This window comes from Phodopus roborovskii, unplaced genomic scaffold (genome assembly GCF_943737965.1).
Source record: "Phodopus roborovskii unplaced genomic scaffold, PHOROB, whole genome shotgun sequence".
Lineage (NCBI taxonomy): Eukaryota > Metazoa > Chordata > Mammalia > Rodentia > Cricetidae > Phodopus > Phodopus roborovskii.
Window position 1 is genome coordinate 22,609,294 of NW_026126416.1, and position 19,914 is coordinate 22,629,207.

The 19,914-nt window shown below is 41.8% G+C and overlaps 2 protein-coding genes across 4 annotated transcripts in view; one reads left to right on the plus strand and one right to left on the minus strand.

Moving 5' to 3' along the window:
* The window catches only part of Rnf24 (ring finger protein 24), a 46,430-nt gene extending 35,772 nt beyond the window's left edge, over positions 1-10,658 (plus strand). For both annotated transcript variants that reach the window (XM_051183350.1, XM_051183349.1), the window contains 5 exons: positions 866-1,015; positions 4,666-4,708; positions 7,574-7,615; positions 8,328-8,407; positions 9,028-10,658. In XM_051183350.1, coding sequence (XP_051039307.1) covers positions 873-1,015; positions 4,666-4,708; positions 7,574-7,615; positions 8,328-8,407; positions 9,028-9,166 — 447 coding nt within the window. In that variant the 5' untranslated portion in view covers positions 866-872 and the 3' untranslated portion in view covers positions 9,167-10,658. The remainder of the gene's footprint in view (positions 1-865; positions 1,016-4,665; positions 4,709-7,573; positions 7,616-8,327; positions 8,408-9,027) is intronic.
* A 5,726-nt stretch (positions 10,659-16,384) lies between these two features.
* The window catches only part of Pank2 (pantothenate kinase 2), a 29,007-nt gene continuing 25,477 nt past the window's right edge, over positions 16,385-19,914 (minus strand). For both annotated transcript variants that reach the window (XM_051183348.1, XM_051183347.1), the window contains one exon: positions 16,385-16,614. In XM_051183348.1, coding sequence (XP_051039305.1) covers positions 16,564-16,614 — 51 coding nt within the window. In that variant the 3' untranslated portion in view covers positions 16,385-16,563. The remainder of the gene's footprint in view (positions 16,615-19,914) is intronic.

Here is a 19,914-nt window from a genome sequence, read left to right on the forward strand (position 1 = left end):
ATATATCACATGATAACCCTATTTTCATTTTGTTTTGTTTTTGAAGACTCTCACTGTGTATCCCTGGATAGCCTAAAACTCCTTGTGTAGACCAAGCTGGCCTTGAACTCACAGAAATCCACTTGCTTCTGCCTCTGAGCACAGGAATTAAAGGTGTGCATTACCAGGCCCAACTCTTTAACTTTTTGAGAAACAACAAAACTGTATCATTTGATGCTATATAATATTTAATCTTTTCTGAGAAATATGTGGGTTATTGTGTATGTCATGTGCCACAGCAGGGAGTCATTTTTCTCCCCTTTACATGGCTTCTGACAGTGGAATCTGGCTTGTCAGGCTTGCCATTACCATTACCAGCCCATATGTGTTATTTTTCACATATTACCATTATAAGTACTGATAAGTTATGAGGTGAATACTGCTACATAAAGGGGTGAGTTATTAAATAATCTGAGAAGCTTAAATACATTTTTTTGTTCCCTGAAATTTTTGTGTTGATTAATTACTGGCATTATTTCATGAAGTGCATCATGAATGAATGTAAACCAAAATGCTTTTGTTTTTAATCTAATAACTAACATTGGTAAACATTTGGTGTGATAAATGAAGGAAGAACAAGAATATTTATACTTTACCTTATTTTAGTTCAGGTCAAACATTAGAAAACTTGCCTCTTCGTGGTTCTAAGGGAGTTTGGGGGTTTGATTTTTTTTTTTTTTTTTTTCTTAACAGTCTTGCTACGTAGCTTTGGCTAACCTCAAACTCTTAGCAATCCTCCTTCCTCTTCTCAACAGCTGGGATTACAGACATGTACATGACACACTTGTCCACACCTAATTCTTTTCCATTCTTTCTTTTCCCACAGTTCATCCATGAGCTCAGATTTCCCACATTACAACTTCAGGATGCCTAATATTGGATTCCAGAATCTGCCTCTCAACATATATATTGTGGTTTTTGGCACTGCTGTATTTGTCTTCATTCTTAGCTTGCTCTTCTGTTGCTACTTGATTAGGTAATCAATTTTATTATTTCCTGATATTTCTACCATAAGGTCAAAATATGTGTAAGAATGGGCCAATCTTCTAAGGCCATAGTGGGTTAGCATTTTAGCTGTCTGTGACTTGGTGTTCAGTAACCCACATTTGTACAATCTTCAATCCTATCAGCTGATGAAATGTTTTACTCTATAGTAGAAAATGGTCTTCAATAGTTCTTCCACAATATTAGCAGCCCGTCCAAATATACTTAATCATCATCTCCAAAACTTAACCTACTTTCTCTTTGTAAGTTTTGTTTTGAGACAGTCTCAATCTATGCATCCCTGACTGACCTGGTACCCATTATGTAGACCAAGCTGGCCTTGAACTCATAGAGATCTGTCTGCCTCTACATCTGGAGTCCTGATTTGGTCTATTGGGAGTTGCTCTTGTAGAAGGCATTTGCATCACTGTCATCTGACGTCACCATGGGTCAGAAAATATCTTAAGACAAAAGCTATGCCTTAAAAAGCCTCTTGCAGCTGGTCTTTCAAGACTAAACACCTCTGTGTTGCAAAAGTTGGGTATTCATGTAATTATCTATCTGCATAACACACTAAACATTCCACACTGCAAACATTAATTATACACAGAGGCATGGGATAGAAGAGGTCATCTCACTTGGGGTGAGGTGACAGATTTTGTCACTAATGATTCACTCCTGGCTGAGTTGTTATCTAAACACTTTTACCTTTTACATTGTTAAATAGAACCTAATTTTCAAAGCCCAAACTAACTTTAAAAATTCTGTGTAGTAAGCCAAGTTTAATAGCAGATACTTGTGTCTCAGCCCTTCCGAGGTGGAGCCACATGTTCAAGAGTTCAAGGCCAGCTAAGCTTTGTAGCAAGAACATATATCAATCAAAAAACAACAGTGCAAAGTGGTACACGAAACCAGGCATGTAATTATAGCACTGAGCATGCTAAGGCCAACTTCAGCTCTAAGTGAGTTCCAGGTGGGATAGAGTAAGACTCTGTCTCAAAAAAAATTATACACACTAGGGAAAGTGAGAGCAAGCGCATGGGCACACAAGCCAGGTGGCTCACACAGTCCTAATACTCAGGATGAAGCAGGTCTGTCCTACACAGCAAGACCCTGTCTCAAAGAAGAGGGTATAGTGTATGATAAAACCTAAAGAAAGTAGCAATAACTGCTGCATAGAACCTTAGGATTCTAATCATGGATAGGTAAAAAAGCAAAAAGAAATTATAAATCAAGTCCCTCTTCCCCTTCAGTACTAGGCTTATGCAGGCTAGACAAGCATTCTATCACTAAGCAATAGTCTAGAGCAAGCAATATACCAGAGCAAGAAATAATGATCATATTGAATTTTAGTCATAGAGCATAATAACTGGCTGCTTTCACTCTTGTGTGAATTCCAAGTAGATATACAATTAGGACCACCGGGCCAGGAAGGTAGATGCTAATGGAAAGAAGCTTATATGACAAATAAAATAGAGATATTATTTTAACCTGTCTCCCCAAGATTGTGTCAGAAAGGGTACAGCAGTGACTTTATGGATTGACAAAACTGAACTGACTGATTGACTGATTTAAGTTAAGTGTCAAAGGTTTGAACAGCTAAGGAACTACCATGAGAACTGAGGCTAAGGAGACATTAGGTATAAAATGGGATCCCAAGCTAGACTATTGCTAAAGAAAGGGCATGAGTGAGAAAAAAGCTTGTGAAATTCAAATGGGGCTATTGTTGATAGTTGGCTGATGTCCTGTCAGTATTATGCCATGTAGTTTTCTAGTTGTGGTAAGTATACTATGGTTCTATAACCATAGTATTGGGAAACAAGGAGAAAAGTATATGTGAGCTAAGCATGGTGGTGGTATAGGGTCCTAAGGTAGGGAGTTCTTAAGTCCAAAGCCAGTCAGGGCTACATAGTAATACTCTTGTCTCAAATCAAAAATATATATGGACTGTATATGTTTTGTGTGTTTGCTTTACAATACAAGTTTTTTATGTGCATGTATGTACCTACATGAATTTATGTGCACCCCATGTGTTGTGTAGGTGCCTTTGGAAGCCAGATAGCATTGGAACTGAAATTATAATCAGTTGTGAGCCGCCTGATGAGGGTGCTAGGAATGCAACACAGTTCCTCTTCAAGAGCAGTGAGTGCTCTTAGTTGCTCAACCATCTCTCCAGCTCCTAGAATAAAACAGGGTGTTAGTTTTCTAGGACCCTCTCAGAGCACTATAAAACAGATGAGTCCAGACAACAGAAGTGTCCCTCTCTTTGGGCATGTCCACTAGAGGCCTCTTCCTAGCATCTGGTGACAACCAGCAGTCAGTCCTTAGCTTTCCTTGGCTTGTGGATGCTGCTTTGCTTCTGCTCTGCAATCACTTGGTCACCTGGCCTCTTTCTCTCTCTGCCTGTTGACTAAAGATACCAGTCACACCAGATCCAGGATTCAGAGTTTTTGAGGGATGCCATTGGAGCCAGTGTGAAGGGCAGGAAGATGAAGCACTGGGGGCGGGTGCAAAGTCTATGAGAAAAATCACATGTTGCATATGACAGTTGATACCAGATATATATTGCTGCATTCATGGGGAAAGGAGGATCTTAATAAATGTTTTGAAGCCAGTATAAAAGCTGGTATAGGGATAAAAAGAATCTAGAACCCTACCTCACAACACACATAAAGTCTAGGCTCAGGTAGATCTCAAGCCCTAAATGCAGTAGGTAAAATAAATATAGCACATGGTTTTTCAGAATGTAGGACATTGTTTTGAGACTGTCTTGTGTAGCCCACCCTAGGTGGGCCCAAATGACTTGAACTTTTGATCCTTCTACCACTCTTTCCCAAGTGCTGGGGTAATAGGTTTTTACCTTCAAACATTGGCTTCAGGATTATTATCTTCTTAATTCTTGGCTAGGCGGACATTTCTGTAACAATGTAGAAAAAAGAATCTGTTAGGGCCTGTAGATTGGAAGAAACCAAACACAAAGGAGGGTGCACCAAGCAACCAATGCATGAGTTTAAAAGCAGACTTAGCTAATCTTCATAATCTACATTGATGGGTGATAAGAAGCCAAATAGATGCCAGGTTTTTTTGTTTTTTTTGGTTTGGTTTGGTTTGGTTTGGTTTGGTTTGGTTTTTCAAGGCAGGATTTGATTTCTCTGTGTAGCTCTGGTTGTCCTGTAAATCACTTTGTAGACTTGGCCTTGAGCTCACAAAGATCCTCCTGCCTCTGTCTCCCGAATGCTGGGATTAAAGGTGTGTGCCGCCACCACCTGGCAAATAGGGCCGGTTTTAAGGATGAACACTGATTGGGAGGGATCATTTCAGAAGCTTTGGGGATCCTGAGAATAATCTATATCTATCCTGATGTGACTGATAATTATTTCAACAGATGCATATTTTAAGTTTCTGAACTGTGTACTTAATTTTGGCACTTTACCGAATGTGTATCATAAGTTTTTTCATTAAGAATGAGACAAATAAGTAGACTTTCCTTAACATACAAAACCCTTTTCTTCATTAGAACATCTGGTGTAGTGAGTTTGTTTCAATGATATTTTACTAGAACTTACAATAGATGCTATCCCATGGCTCACTGGACACTTTCTCCAAAATCTCAGTATTAAACTGCTCATTTGTGTCTTTTAGGCTAAGACATCAAGCACACAAAGAATTTTATGCCTACAAACAGGTGAGCAATTTACAATTAGCTTTTATCATGCTTTGCAATAAACTTTGAGACTATTGTTCCATAGTTTAAAATGAGATTAGCTTAACATGGGTTCATTTTAGCTTTTCATTTGTCAGTCTGTAGCACAGAATGATCAATGATTTTCTCATGTGGTCTACTACTAGTATTTGAAACTATAGAAATTTTAGGTGATAGAATAAAATGACAGAATTTCAGTCAATATTTGCTAAAGAAAAATGCTGTCATCTGTAACCCTCAAGTTACCACTGACTTAATAGAGTGCACATCCCACTGAGTGGGTCCTCTCTTTCATGAACAATAAAGCAACTGCTCAAAGGAGACCAGATGTGTTTCTATGTTCTCTTCCTCAGGTCATTAGCCTTTTACCCATTTTTTTTTTTTTTTAATAACCTCAACTGGCTTTTGGTGGCGGTGGCAGGTTTTATTATTTTGAAACAGTAGCTTATGTGCCCAAGGCTGACCTGGAACTTATTTTGTAGTCTAGGATAATCCTGAACTGGAAGCAGTCCCTGTCATGGCCTAGCCTTGCTGGCACTGATGACACATTTTAGAGTTGTGTTTTCTTCTGTTTGACTATTGTGAAAGTGTTTGAAATGAATTCATTGTACACCTGTTAGTGACTACCCTGTGTTTCTCTCCAGTACTACCATATGGGTCTAAGACAGTTGAATGCTGTAGTTTTCTAAATGAATGAATCCTTTTGTCTCAGTTTTATCATACATAATCTTGAAAATCTACAAGGTACTTGTATGTAAGTAACTATAGAGTAAAATTGGTCTTAGTGGCCATTTAATAGGTAAAACTGACTGGAAACTAATCAGGTGAGATGAAAAGTAAACATGATACTAAGATGAGTAAGATTTTTAGCATATCATTCTGTGGCTGGATGGTAACTTGCTTGTGATTTTGGAAAACATGGTTTGCCTTCAAAACCATTTTCTATTTAAATGTCAAACACCCAAAATTTAGGGGTTTTCACCAAATTTAACTTGCCTGATTTTCCCATTTAAGATAAACATAAGTAGTCAGATTTGGCACAGATCTTTATTCCTAGCACTCAGGAGGCAGAGGCAGGCAGATCTCTTTGAGTTTGAGACCAGCCTGGTCTACATAGTGAATTCCAGGACAGTCAGAGCAACACAGAGACTCTGTCTCAACTGTCCCCCCACCACCTCAAGCAAGCAAATAAATAACTTTTTAAAAAAGATAAACATAAGTGTGTTCTGGGGTTAGGAGCCTCAGTGGTTAAGAATACTTGCTGCTCTTGCAGAGGGCCCATCCAGGTTTGATTGCAGGACTCATGTGGCTTATAACTGTAACTCTAGCTCCAAAGAAACAAGCACACACATGGTGCACAAATACACATGCAGGCAAAGAATCCGTGCTCATAAAATAATTTTTACTTGTGTGGGTGTTTTGCCCGTATGCTTGTCTGTGCACCATGTGCATGCCTGGTGCCCTTGGGCAAGAAGAGGGCATGAGAGTGGCAGATCTCTTGAGACAGGAGTTACAAAAGGTTGGGAGCCGCCATGTGGGTACTGAGAATGGAACCTGGGTCCTCTGGGAGGAGGAACAGTCAGTGCTCTTAACCACTGATATCTCTTCAGCCCCAAAATAATTTTTTTAAGGTAAGCCTATTCTCAAATTTTCCTTTTTGATGGAATCCTTGCCATGTCACATTCACTTTGGCTAATGTTTGTTACCACACACCCAGGACAAATCTAAATGAATTTTTCTGAGAACATGGATGTATAATAATAAGCAGACGTCCTGTGTGAGCAGATTTAATGAAGTCCATGAATGCCCGAATAAAAGAACAACAGATACTTATTTGGGGAGCACTCGTACAATAAAGGTAAATTGCCATCGCGGTCTTCTGCCCTTAAGAGGCACAGGATGCTGTGATGCAGAATGACAATCGGGTCTCAGACCATAACCCCAAGAGATAGCAAGTGCAACCCCTCCTCTTCCTTATAAGGGATCATGTCCATACACCAAATGACTCCAAAACTACTGGCAGAAATTAATTCTCACTACACTTCCGGAATTAAAATTGGCTTTACATTTTTATCTTTTATGAATTACTTGCATTGGCCAATGCCACTTAATTGTGGTTATTGCTTCCACCAGTTTCATTACAGTCCAGATAAGTATGTGTTAAGATTTGCTCTACTCAAAAAGATTCAGACATAGAGCTGAAGATGTAGCAGTTAGAAGAGGCTTGCCAAACATGCACAAGGTCCCGAGTCCAATCCTCAGCTCCACCTAAACTGGGCATGAGTACACGCCTGAAATCCCAGCCATTCAGGAGATGGAAACAGGAAGAACAAAGGTTAAAAATCATTATTAGCTACATATTGAGTTCAATAACAGCTTGAGTTACATGAGACCATAGCTTTAAAAAAAATAAAAATAAGTGCTCTTCAGAATATTTAAAAGAATGCTGTTAATCTCAGCACTCAGGAAGAAGACAGCTCTCCATGAGTTTAAGGGTAACTTGACCTATATAATGAATCCCAGGCTAGTCCTGCCTTACAAAAGGTTAGAATATTCTGTTTTAAATTGTAAAGGAGATTGTAATTTCAGTGTAAGGAAAATGAGCTAGATACATGTTTTTTTATATTCCTATATATATGCACATATAAAACATGCATATATTTGTCAACAGAATTGAGAAATTCTTTAATATTCTGTGCATGTAGCAGTAGGGATTGAAGCCTGAGCCTAGTACATGCTAGGCAAATACTGTGACCACTAAGTGCATATTCACATGGCTGGTGAGATGGTAAAGATACATGCCTACATATTTATATGGTTGTAAGAACATTTTTTTTAATCTTACAGGTTATATTAAAAGAAAAAGTAAAAGAACTGAATTTACATGAGGTAAGTTGCTTTTAAGTATTTTAATCTTTCCATGATTTTCTAATACCTTCATTTTCAGCTGAAAAAGATGGGCATCTCCCAGCTCCCTCTCCTGTGATGATCATTGTGTAGTATCACTTACTCTTGTCACTGTGACAAAACACCTGACAGCACTTAAAAGAAGGGAGGGTTTATTTGGGCTCAGTTTGGGTATTAATTCATCATGGTGAAGACCTGGCATTGAGACAGGCGTGAGCAATTTTAGGTGCATGAGCAGCTCACACTGTCCTCCAGTGAGAAGCAAAGAATCAAACACTGATGCTCACCAGGCTTCCCTGGCCCTCTCCCCCTTCTATATTCAGTGTGGAAACCCAGCCCACACAGAAGGTGTCTTCCTCTTCAGTTAGGCCTCTCTTGGAAACATCTTAACCCTTACACAAAGTCTCAAGATTTTTCAGGGGTTGTTTTTGAGACAGGTTCTCATTTGTAGCCCAAGGTATCCTTGGATTTACAACAGTCCTCCTGCATCAGCTTCCCATGGGCTTATAGGCATAACTCAACATGCCTGCTTTAAGGATCATGCTGACTTTGACTACAGATGCCCAGAATGTACAGCCTGATCCTCTCACTAGGAACCTTAGGGAGCCCTATGTCCTGATGCTTAGCTGAGTTTCAGGAACCCACACCATGTTTTGTGGTAGACACTGGCCTTACTTGGGACTTTGCCTTTTAGCTCTGTGCTGTGTGTCTAGAAGACTTCAAGCCTCGAGATGAACTGGGGATTTGTCCATGTAAGCATGCCTTCCACAGAAAGTAAGTACTGTATAACATTACTTAATGTGATTCAACTTATTCTAGGCTATGGGACATATCCAGCCAAGCTTGATGGCTTTATAATTGGTCTGTAATGCAAAAACTGACAGCATACCACAGGGTGGGGCACATGCATGTGTACGTGACATTAGGAGGGAACGGGGAAATGGAACATGACCACCACTGCAGGGTTGGGCAGAGATCCAGCATATCCTACACCTCTATAAACAGCTCTTTGGCTGGAATTTTCCAACAACTGTTTCCACCTCTTGAAGCTATATTTTAATCAAAACTAATTATTTCAAGTCACAATAAATAGTGCGGATATACATGATATTGTAGGATTACTTTCCTTTCTACAGACACATTTCATATCCCCTTCTGGAAACTTTGGTTTCTTTTATTTTTCTGGCTTCCCTACATCAGCATACTTTTAGGAAGTCACACATGACACAGTATGATGTGTTAGTTGTGGTAACTTTGTAACCTTGTGGGAGATAGAAAGCTCTGGCTTGTCAGAAGGTGATGTGGACTTGGGGCTGAGATCCCACCCTAGACTCCTTGCTTACTCTTAAGTCTAGAGCTGATGATGTCTTCCACCTGGCTGTCTTGTTCTGCAGGTGCCTTGTTAAGTGGCTGGAAGTCCGGAAAGTATGTCCCCTGTGCAACATGCCGGTGCTGCAGCTGGCCCAGTTGCATAGTAAACAGGACCGAGGTCCCCCTCAAGAGCCGCTCCCTGGGGCAGAGAACATTGTATAGCTTGCTGCAAGAATCAGACTTGCTGGATGCATCCGTGTGGAGCCAGGAGGAATACAGCAAACTTTGTTTGGGCTGCTCTCTGCCTGGGGCACCCACTGTCTCTTCCTTTGCTTCATGAAGAACTCCTGAGCCAGGCAAGCTGAGACCCCAGGCATCTGGATCTTGTGACAACCAAAGCCCTCTGACATCATCCTAGGCCAAGAGGAGTGGATAAGCCTGCAGGTTTGGTTTCAGAAATTCCCTGAGTATCTCTTGCTGTCTCCCAGGCACCTCCACATCAACCAGAAGGGAAGATAACATGGATGTTAGAGAAATGAACTGAGAATGAGACTTTAATGCCACACCCACCTGTGGACCTATAAGCTGCTGTATAGACCTCACCTGCCTCTGTTGCCACAAACCCTCTTGGCATCCTGAATGGTGAAACCAGCTGCTCCATCAGCTGAAGCACAACTGGCTGCCAGTGTTTGGTGAGGTAGCCCCTGCAAGGCTCTTCGGGTTCTATGCCTTTACTAAGGCCTTCTTGGAACCTGAAGACTATGGGAGCAGCAGCAGCAGAACCTCTCGCCATACACACACTGGTTCACACTTGCTGTCAAATCTTCCAAGTTGAAGCCATTAGACACTTGGAAAGGCCTGGTCAGGAACCATTCCTCTTCTGTTTTCCTTCCTAGTCAGCAGTAAGACCCAGCAGGAGCTTGACCCTGAACCTCCACTGTCTTGTGTAACCCAGGAGCCAGGGTACTGCTTAATACCCCACAAACGCAGTATGATTCCATTTCAGCTGCTGGCCTCAGTCGGCTCCAAAGAGGAGCTCCTTTCTCAGCAACGCCGGTCCTTACCCACCTGGATGACCGGGGCGCTGACACTTTGCTTTTTTCCTTCTTTCTCTCCCCTCCTCTCTTCTGCTCCTTTTCTACATAAGAAAAACGGTCTTACTGAATTTTTAAACATTTATCCCAAATAAGCTCTCCTGTAATTCTGAAGCGTGAAGCCAGTGAGCCACTTGGAGTTGTAAATAGTTTGAGGAAACTCCTGCATGGCTGACCTTCTGTTGGTGTGTACCTCAGTTATTTGGACTTGGTATCCCTAACTGAAGGTGTTTTTATATGAGAAATGCATGCTGCTCTTTGGCTTTTCTGTCCAACTTTTCCAGAGATAATTGCCTCCAATGGGCTTTGTGGACACTGTAAATTAGCCATTAGCCATGTAAAAAGCACAGAACATTCTTTTTACACAGCTTGCTCTCCCCTCCCTCGTTGCAACAGTGCCCTCTGTAATGCCTCATCAACTGTTCTGCCCTGCTGTCCCACAGTTGTGAGGAGGAAGTTTTTTGCAGGAAGTACAGTCTGGCATGGGGGGGTGGGGGGGGCTTTGCTACTCTGTTCTTGGCATCTACCCAATCTTAGAATGAGAGGAGACCTGCCTTTGCTCCTGGTAACTGAGGTCAGATGGGGAAGAAAATTAAAATTCCTATTTGTCTAATGTTAAAGTGCTAAGGAAGCCAAATGTGGTACACACACCTGTGTAGTTCCAGCTGAGGCAGGCAGGGTCACAAATTTGAGACCAGTCTTGGCTTCATAGTGAGATCCTCTTGCAAAAGGGGACTGGGGGGGGGGGGCGGTTCTTGGCAGAGTCCATTTGGAAAATTACAAATCTGGCTGGTAAGAATTAGTTGTCCCCAGTGTGTGTTTTATACAGAGCAATTCCTATACAGAGCAAGGACGTGTTAACCGTTTTCTGAGAGCCTTTGCCTGATTGGCCCCAAGAATTCATGCCTATGTTCCTCTTGCTCCTGTTAGGTTTGTAGCCCCAGAGTCAGATGCCCAAGCACTCAGTTTACAGTAAATGTTTCTTATAGGGTAGCATCCATCATTTCATATTCCGTAACTGGACACAATAAGAAGTTACTACCGCTCACAGCTTTTGTAGAATCCTGACGTTTCGCTGCAGCCTTTTCTTTCCCTGTCCTTATTACTAAAAAGCCAACTTCACCAAATCTCTGTTATGTAGAAAGGCAAAATTGCTTATCAGACAGGTTGAGGTGGTGGTGTGCAGCCTGAAAAGTCAGTCAGTCATCGGAAAAGTACTGGGGGTGCTTTGCTTTTCTTTCACCAGGACACTCATTCTGCTGGGCCTGAATAATTGTTTCTGCCCAGCCACTGTTAATGTGATTCTTCCTAAAAGACATTCCTTGACTGGAAGAAGCTACAACCGTGCAAAGTTTGGTTCTCATCTCCCTTCCTTTGGCTTGGTGATCACCTCCTGCTTCAACAGCCCAGTCACACCTCTCAGTCATTCTGCCCCATTCATGCCTGATGTCTGGGTCCCCCACCAATGTTTTCTTGTACATTTACAGTTGGCTGAGCCATATTCTGCTCAAGCCTAAACCTGCAATGAGGCCATCACTTCTTAAGTGTCTGGTAACCTTTATGTGTGGGTTTGTGAGGATTTTGGTCTACTCTTGAACTATTTGAACTCAAGCCTCTTACGTAGCTAGAGGATTGGGTGTTACTTGTAAGCTATGGGTTAGTAGAGCATAACTCAGTCCTTGCTGGGCTTAATGCCATGATCATTATTGCCTGGAACTCAACTGAATTTGGTTGGCATTAGAAATGAAACAAAATCAGATTCCTACTTGAGTCTCTAACATATAGATGTTGACATCTGTTTTAGTTTGCCATGTATAATTTTGTTTGGCCCATCCCTGACTATTATGGTTCTTATAGCATGTGCTTACCTAACCAGGAAGTGGGACAAACAGCCAGGTAGGGAGAGGTGGCCTCTGGGTGAGGTCTGTACTGAGGAATACAGAGGACCTTCCACCACTGCCAAATACTGTTCTTGACAAGACTTGACAAAAGATCTTTTCCATGGCTCTGTTGCAAAGCATGTTGACTTTGAACAGCCACTCTGACTATGCTAAACACCCTACAGCTCTTACTTTCTGGGAATTTGAGATGACCATAGAGGTTCCAGGGAAATCTATGCAGAAGTGCTTGCACAAGTTTGAATTGTCCACTCAGCGTTCACTTGCTTTGTGCTTTTCTTCATGTCAGCCTCCCAGAGCCTCCTTTCCTTAGCCACTACCCAGGAATTGTAGCAAGGTTCCTAGAAGACATTCCCGTCCAGTCTGGAGGGCACAGGCATGAGAAACACCAGGAGCTACAGATAGTATATACCTTCCTGGTAACAAACTGAAGAACTTCTTGAACTGTGGGGCTTCCCCTGGCTCTGCCAGTCAATTTTTTTGTGACAGGTTCTATGTACTCCTGGTTGTCCTGAAACTGTAGACCAGGCTGACTTCAAAGTCAGAGATCAGTTTCCTCTGCATCTACTACAATTAAAAGCAGGGAACCATGCTTAGCCTCCACACTGAATCCTGACTTGGTTGCTCAGTCTTCCTTTGAGTCTTTGAATAGGTTAATCCTTCACAAAAATTCAAATATCACAGCAGTTGTCTTCCTTGCCAAATTCTATCCCATGAGCACTCAATTCATTACTTGTTCCTTTTGTCTCCTCTCAGGGGTAGGGGTACATGTGGAGAGAGACTATACAGAAAGCCATCCCAGAAGTGAAGATAGCTATATGAAAGGTGAGCCAGAAGTGGAGGCTGCTCTTGCATTCCTTTTGTGTAGATTCCTTTACAGACTGTCCCTTACTCCTAATAAAACAGCACAGCTGCTTTTCCTTACCCTCTCCAGAATGACAGTCTTCCCTCTAGCACTAAACAATTTCTTCAGGTGCCTGGACCAGCTGCCTCTCAAGCTGCAATGGTCACTTAGTTGGAAATCATGGATCAAGATAGAGGTCTCCTAAGTCCCCAGGGCTAACAGTCATTACACCTAAGTATCTGCAAATGAGACCCTATAGAAGTAAATCCTTCCTATAGAATTCCCCCCTCACTTTCTGATTAACAGAAATCACTGTTTTCTAAAGTTCATTTTGCCCTCATGATTTAAAAATTAAAACAGCCTACTCCAGGCAACCATAAGGGAAAAGCAGACATGTGCCTTGCTCTCTAGCATCCACCAACCAACGTCTTTGCCCCACTCACCTGCTTCCATGCAGCCCAAGAAGCACCCCAGTGAGTAAAGTGTGCCTGTGCTTACCCGAGATGAACCTTGAAAAGTGGAGACCCATCTTTATGGTACTTCATACCTCCAGCCTGGTTAATCAATTAAGAGCACCCAGAAGACAAGACCCAGGTTCAGCTCCCAGAGATTTCTTCTGGCATTTGAGGGCACCAGGTACACACATATATAGGCAAGCAAACACTCATACACATAAAAGTGAATCTTTTAAAATTTTACCTAACATGGAAGCATCACAGTATTTAAATCTTAGAGATGACCTGAAATGCCAGGTAAAGGCTTTTAAATAAAAGATTTAACAGGATTTGAGTACACTAATTGAGCTGTTTTCACATTCAGCTTTAAAAGCCAAATTGTTGCAAGATGCTTTTATTCTAGTTAGACCAAGCAAAGTATCCACATTCCTAGTTCCTTTGTACACAGGGCCAGGGAGAACATCCCTGCTGTTTCAAAGACACGATGTAGCTAAGAACATGGCCCTACCAGTGTTAAAGGGATTTGTGCAGTTGAGAAACCTCAGCACCAACCACTTGCCTCCAGCATGGCTGATGTGGAGAAGCAGGGCATCTTCCTGGTGACAGCCTGGAACTGCTGCCTCTGAGTCTCTTGACAAGTCATGGCCAGGAAAAGTCGGGGAGTGGCACTTTAGTCTTGTAGTTTAGCCTTTTGGGGCTTATTTACTAGATATAACTCCCTCAAAAAAAAAAGGTTTATGAAATGCTGAACCCCAGGTTTCATAGACTGTTTGTACACTAAGAATTCTGCAGCAGAATATTTTTAAACATTGGTTTTTGTAAGCTATATTTTTGTATATTTAATTGCTATTTTAAAACTTTAATGCATTTTTTGCTAATCACTTGTTTAAAAATAAAACATGCATGTAATTGACTCAAACACATGTAAATAAAGGGCAGATTTTGAAATACTTTGTATTATATACCTATCAACTTATGGACATGAAACTGAAATGACCTGACCTGTCGTCCTTTGGCATGGGGTAAGGTGGGGCACACTGATGGGGGAAAACCCATTAGGCCTCAGTGACATCAAGAAGCCAGACCATACTATCCATTCCTTCTGTGACTGCTAACTAGTACTTGGGGTAGTAGCTTCATATATAGTTTTATCCTTTGATAGTCTGCAACATTCCTAGAATTTGCCTCAACCTTAACCCTCAAAGTCCTGTAAATGTGGCTGCTTTCCTCCCCTAATACTCACAAAGCAGTGAGCCGTTCTCTGCTGTTTAGCTTCAGCCCATGGCTTCACCAAGACCACACATAACCCTGGACCTGTCTCTGGGCAACCTTATAGCCCTTCTATCAAGTACCTGTTTAGCACTCTGCTCTCTGACTCCTCTGTCCCTTTACCTCAGGTTGTGTTCCCTGCAGCCTGTTCCTTCACTGCCCATCTCCAAATTTTCTCATACTCTATCTCAAATTCAAATGTCCCGATGCTTTGGGGGGGGGGGGTTCTCAAAACCAAGGACTCTAAAACCAAACCTAGGTGCCCTTAGCACCTCCTGGCTCACACTTCCTATACTATATCTAGCCACTGGAGCCCACAAAACATTTCCTCTTCGCACAGGTCATCCTCCCATCTTACGTCCAGGCTTTCTCTGTGCTTCATGGCCACAATCCTCCTTCATACCTGAGTGGGAGAAGTGAGGCAGAACTTTTGGCCACCAAAGAAACTATCTAGACTGGACAGATGAGAAGGCAAGATGGTTCCAACAGCCACTGGATGCAGCTCACAGGTCAGAGGTGGCCATGAGATGCAATATGTACCTTTCTGCAGATAGTGATGGGACCAACAGGAGGACAGCTTAGAGAACCCACAGTTGAGCTTGAGAGTGGAACTGTCAGTAAGTCAGTTGGTAGACAGCTGCCAGGGATGAGGCCTTAAAACACCCTTTGTATGTACAATGGCCTTGTACTAGTAGTGCACACCTATAATCTCAAATTTTTCAGATGTGGAAGCAACTGCATCAGCCAGCCTCAGCTAAACTGCAATATTCCGAGTTTGAGGTTAGCCTGGACTACAGGAGACACTGTCTCAAAAAATAAAAGAACCCTTCCATGGAATGACACTGGGCTGAACACAACAAGGAAAGAGAAAACAGATAAGAAATGGGAGGTGCAGAACACTACCCATTCATCCCCTTGCTTTGTGCCATTGACCTTGTTTCTTCAACGTAAGAAGATAAAAATAATGAATACAAAACACTGGTCACAGCCATCAAATAGCCAAGGTGTAGACAACACACCTCAAGTGCTTGGTCAGCCAGTCCCAAGGCAGTGTAAGTTCACAGGAGTCACCGAGGGGGTAGTAGGGTGAAGTAGAACCCTGCCACAAATGGAGAAATATCCTGGTACTAGTGGTAGGTGAAGAGTCAGTTTTGAGGAGTCTCAGCCATCCCTGCAACAGCCCCATGTACTGTGCTATGTAAGGCCCCAGCCCAATGGCACCAGAAATCCAGTGGGCCAAAAGTACACATTAAAGTGTAGTTGTCCCTATGGGAATCGGGAACCATCAAGGAGGCTAGCCAGCCAAGTTCATCTCCTGAGTTCCCATGGCCCAAACCAACAAGAGCCTTCTGTTGCCCTAAAGTTGGCATGAGAACCCACAGCTGAATGGCAGAAACACATTTCTAGCCAGAGCTTGAGGTCTCTGTTCCAGATGCAAGGCTACTGTGGACAGGCCCTTCCTTGTCTTCAGCTTGCCAATCACCTACCCAAGAGAATTCTACCAGAAGTCTTGTCTTTGCACACAGTATAGAGGATAGGAAGTATCCTTCCAAAATTCATGTTGAGCCAAGTTTGCAGAACCTTGAAATAAACCATTTTCAGTATGTCAACATAGAGGCTAAACATGAACCAGAATGTACAGAGAAGACTATCTCCAAGGGTATACTGACAAAACTGGTTAGATTCTAACACATATTCAACAGGACAAGCAGTCAGCAGAAGTACAGATAGCTCTCCATTGCATACCAAGTGGGTGATGTTGAGAGTTCAAAGCACCTTGGAGGCAAGATTACTACCCTGAAGAAGAACAGCTTATAAACAGCAAATCTTCATACTGTCTAGACAGGGAAAAAGGAAAATAATCCTTACTGGCTACTAGGTTAGACAGAATTTTAAGAATTTATCTTGATGACTTAGAAAAATACATTTGTTTCTTGCTCTGATTTGGATAGTACACGATCATAAAACTTTAAGTCTCTTTAAAAAACAAAACAAAAAAAGAAAAAAAGAGTCCACAGATGCCCTTGTGGTAGGTTTCAGGAAGTCCTCTGGGTAACAGTCAGGGTATCTTCAACAGCTCAAGGAGTGCACCAACAGCTCCAAAATAACCCTGAAAAAAGAAAAGAAAAAAAAAAAAAAAACAAGATCAATTTTTACAATTCTTTTAAGATATGTATGGGGAGTGTACATGTGAGTACAGGTAGACAGAAACCAGAGCTCAGCTCCCCTGGAGCTACAGTTGCTTAGATAGTTGTGAGCCACCCAACATGGATAGAGAGGCAAATTTAGGTCCTCTGCAAGAGTAGTGTGCGCTGTCAGCCACTGAGCCATCCTTCCAGTCCCAGGAGGTCATTTTTAACTCCCGCCAAGTATAATTACTATATTAAAGTTAGCATGCCCCTTTAACACCTGACCCATTTGTTTCCTGAGCACAGAGAGCTTAGGAGAAGTCCTAAGGAATTCCCTTTAAGTGAGGGACTGGATGCTGGAAATGCTCACAAGAAGAGTGATTAGTGATTGGTGTGGGAGAGCCCAGCCCACTATGGGCAGTGCTATCCCTAGGTAGGTAGTCCTGGGTTCCATAGAAAGCAGGCTAAGCATGCCATGAGAAGCAAGCCAGTAAGCAAGCCTGCCTCAAGTTCCCACCCACTTTGAGTACCTGCCTTGGCTTCCCTCAATGGACTGTTACCGGGGATATGTAAGCCAAATAAATCTTTCCTTCCCAAGCTGCTCTGGTTATGGTGTTTATCATAGCAATAAAACCCTAACAATGACAGATGGTGGCTGTCCCTGCCCTGGGGCAAAGGCCTGGACATTTCCAACAGCCAAAGCTTGCCGGTGTCAGTGAGAAGAGACATGTAAGCTTAGTTACACAGGATGAAAACCTGAACGGTCTGGAAGAAGGGGGAAGTAGGAAGGAGGGTATAACTTGATCTACAGGGTTCTCCACCAGCCAGGCTACATAGTGAGACCCAGTTTAAAAAAGTAAACCTTAAAGACACATGCCCTACAGTCTGCAGCAGTAAGGAGTAGGCTCAAACAGGAACCTGAAACCAAACCAAAAAACAAAGGACAAAAAAAAAAAAAAAAAAAAAAAAAAAGAGGCAAAACCCTCACCAACAGAAGAATGGCAGCAAGAACCATACAAAGGACAGATTGCATCAGTCTCCAAGCAGGAGGTCAGAAATTAAAGCATGTAAGAATAAACAACTGGACAGGGCTGTGGCTCAGTGGCAGACCACTAGGCCAGAAGAGAAAGCCAGGGCGAGATCCCCAGGACTATCCAAAGCAAAAAAAAAAAAAGGAAACATGAAAATCATCACGTCTTAGTGGTGGATTCTAAAGAATACACTAAATATTATACCTAGAAAGGAAACACTGTAGGAGTCACTTAACCAAGTGGGGACAAACTCAGCAATGTTCAGAAATTCATCACACAAACCTAAGGGTACTCTCAGCTCTAAGTGATATAGCTTCAAAGTAAGTAGCTCCCTATGTCTGAGGTTTATTTTATAATGAAAGAACAAAGAAATGAAAGAGAGGAGGGAGGGAGGGAGGGGAGGGAGGGAGGGAGGGAGAGAAAAGAGAAAAAAGCACAACCAAGTTATAATACATAAGTTCCACAGAAAACCCAGGGCCTTCTACTGAGTAAATAAAAAGGTCACGGTAGGCTATTGAGTACTTTGGAAAGTATTAAGAAAGAAAGGGGAGACTTGAAAAGAAAAGTACAGCATTCCTCCACATCTTCTGAACCAACTGCCTTGTCATGAGAGGGCACACAAGTGTCTCAGGACCCAAAGGGACTGAAATAATGAGTGACAGGCATCAACATACAGGTCAGAAACCTGACTATAAGCAAAGATGCCAAGAACAAATGGTCCAAGCTAAGCAGAAGGAAAAAATGAGCAAACAGTGAGAAGAACAAAACAGAATCCCATTAAGGTATGACTACAGGCTAAGTCCCCTTTTCCAAAATGCTTGGGAACAAAAGTGGTTCTGGTTTGGGAATCTTCCAGATTTTAAGGTTATCTGCAAAGATTTACTTCTGTACCACATCTAATCAAAAACACCTCAAAGTTTCAAATTTGCTGCCCAGAGATGTTTAACCTGTATAAATGGGGAAGGAGGAAGGGATATTATACTAAGAAACTAATTTCCATGTTTTACATAGCAAAAGGTGCTTGCTGCCTTTTGGTAGAAATTGTGCAAGAGATAAAATTACACTAAGATAAACAATTTTGTTTGTTTTTTCCTAGAGAGGGTTTCTCTGAGTAACAGCTCTGGTTGTCTTGGAATTTGCTTTGTAGACTATGCTAAACTTGAAATCTGAAATCTTGCCTGCCTCCCAAGTGCTGGAACTAAAGGTGTGAGACACCACTGCTCAGCTAACAATTTTTATTCTAATATAAAACAAAATAAAGTAGGTGAGGTGTCATAGAAATGGGTATATGGAAAAGATTATAAACTGTAAGAAACGTAACAGCAATTGGTACCAATTTACTAATATAATAACCTTACAAAATAAAAATGCCAATCACATGCCTATAATCCCAGCACTTGGGAGAGGAGGCAGGAATCACTACAAGTCCAAGGCCAGCTTAGTCTACTACACTTAGAGACCATGTCTCTAAAAACCAGCAGGTAAGATGGCACAGCAGATAAACGCACTTGCCACCAAGCCTATCCACACAGAGCTCAATACCCAGGACCAATATGGTAGAAAGAGAGAACTCAGTTTTGTTTTGTTTTTTAATCTCAACATAGCAGGTGCCTGGCCATGAACACATATGCATATGCATGGATATACTCATATGTACACACACTAAATGTAAAATACGTATTAAAAAAATAAACTAAGCATTGTCGCATACATCTTTAATCCAAGCACTCTGGAGGTTAGAGGCAGGTGGATCTCTTGAATTTATGGCCAAACAAAGCAAGTTCCAGGACAGCCAGAGCTACAAAGAGAAGCCTTGTCTCAGAAAATAAATAAATAAAAGTTAAAAGATTTAAGCCTTACCCTATCTGATGAAAGGATGTGTACTTTGGATTTTAATCATGACGAAAAATAATTTAAAGAACTTTTATCAAGTCATAAAATACTTAAATATGCACACAATAAATTTCATTATCTAAGCTCCAACAACACATGAACTAAAATAAGTACCCACTCACCAAGGGGAAGGAAGAAAACACACCCATCCACAGCTCCTGTCCAATTGTCCCCAAACAGAGAAGAGGAGGGAGACAGGGCACTTTCCAAGGCAGGACCCAATTCTTTTCACCCTGGCTTCTAGCTGTCAGTATAGTATGGTTCCAGTGTAGAATGTTTTTATTACCACTATTCATTTCTAGAACATATATACATATGTAAACGATACCTGACATTAAAAAACTGTCATGAAAAAGC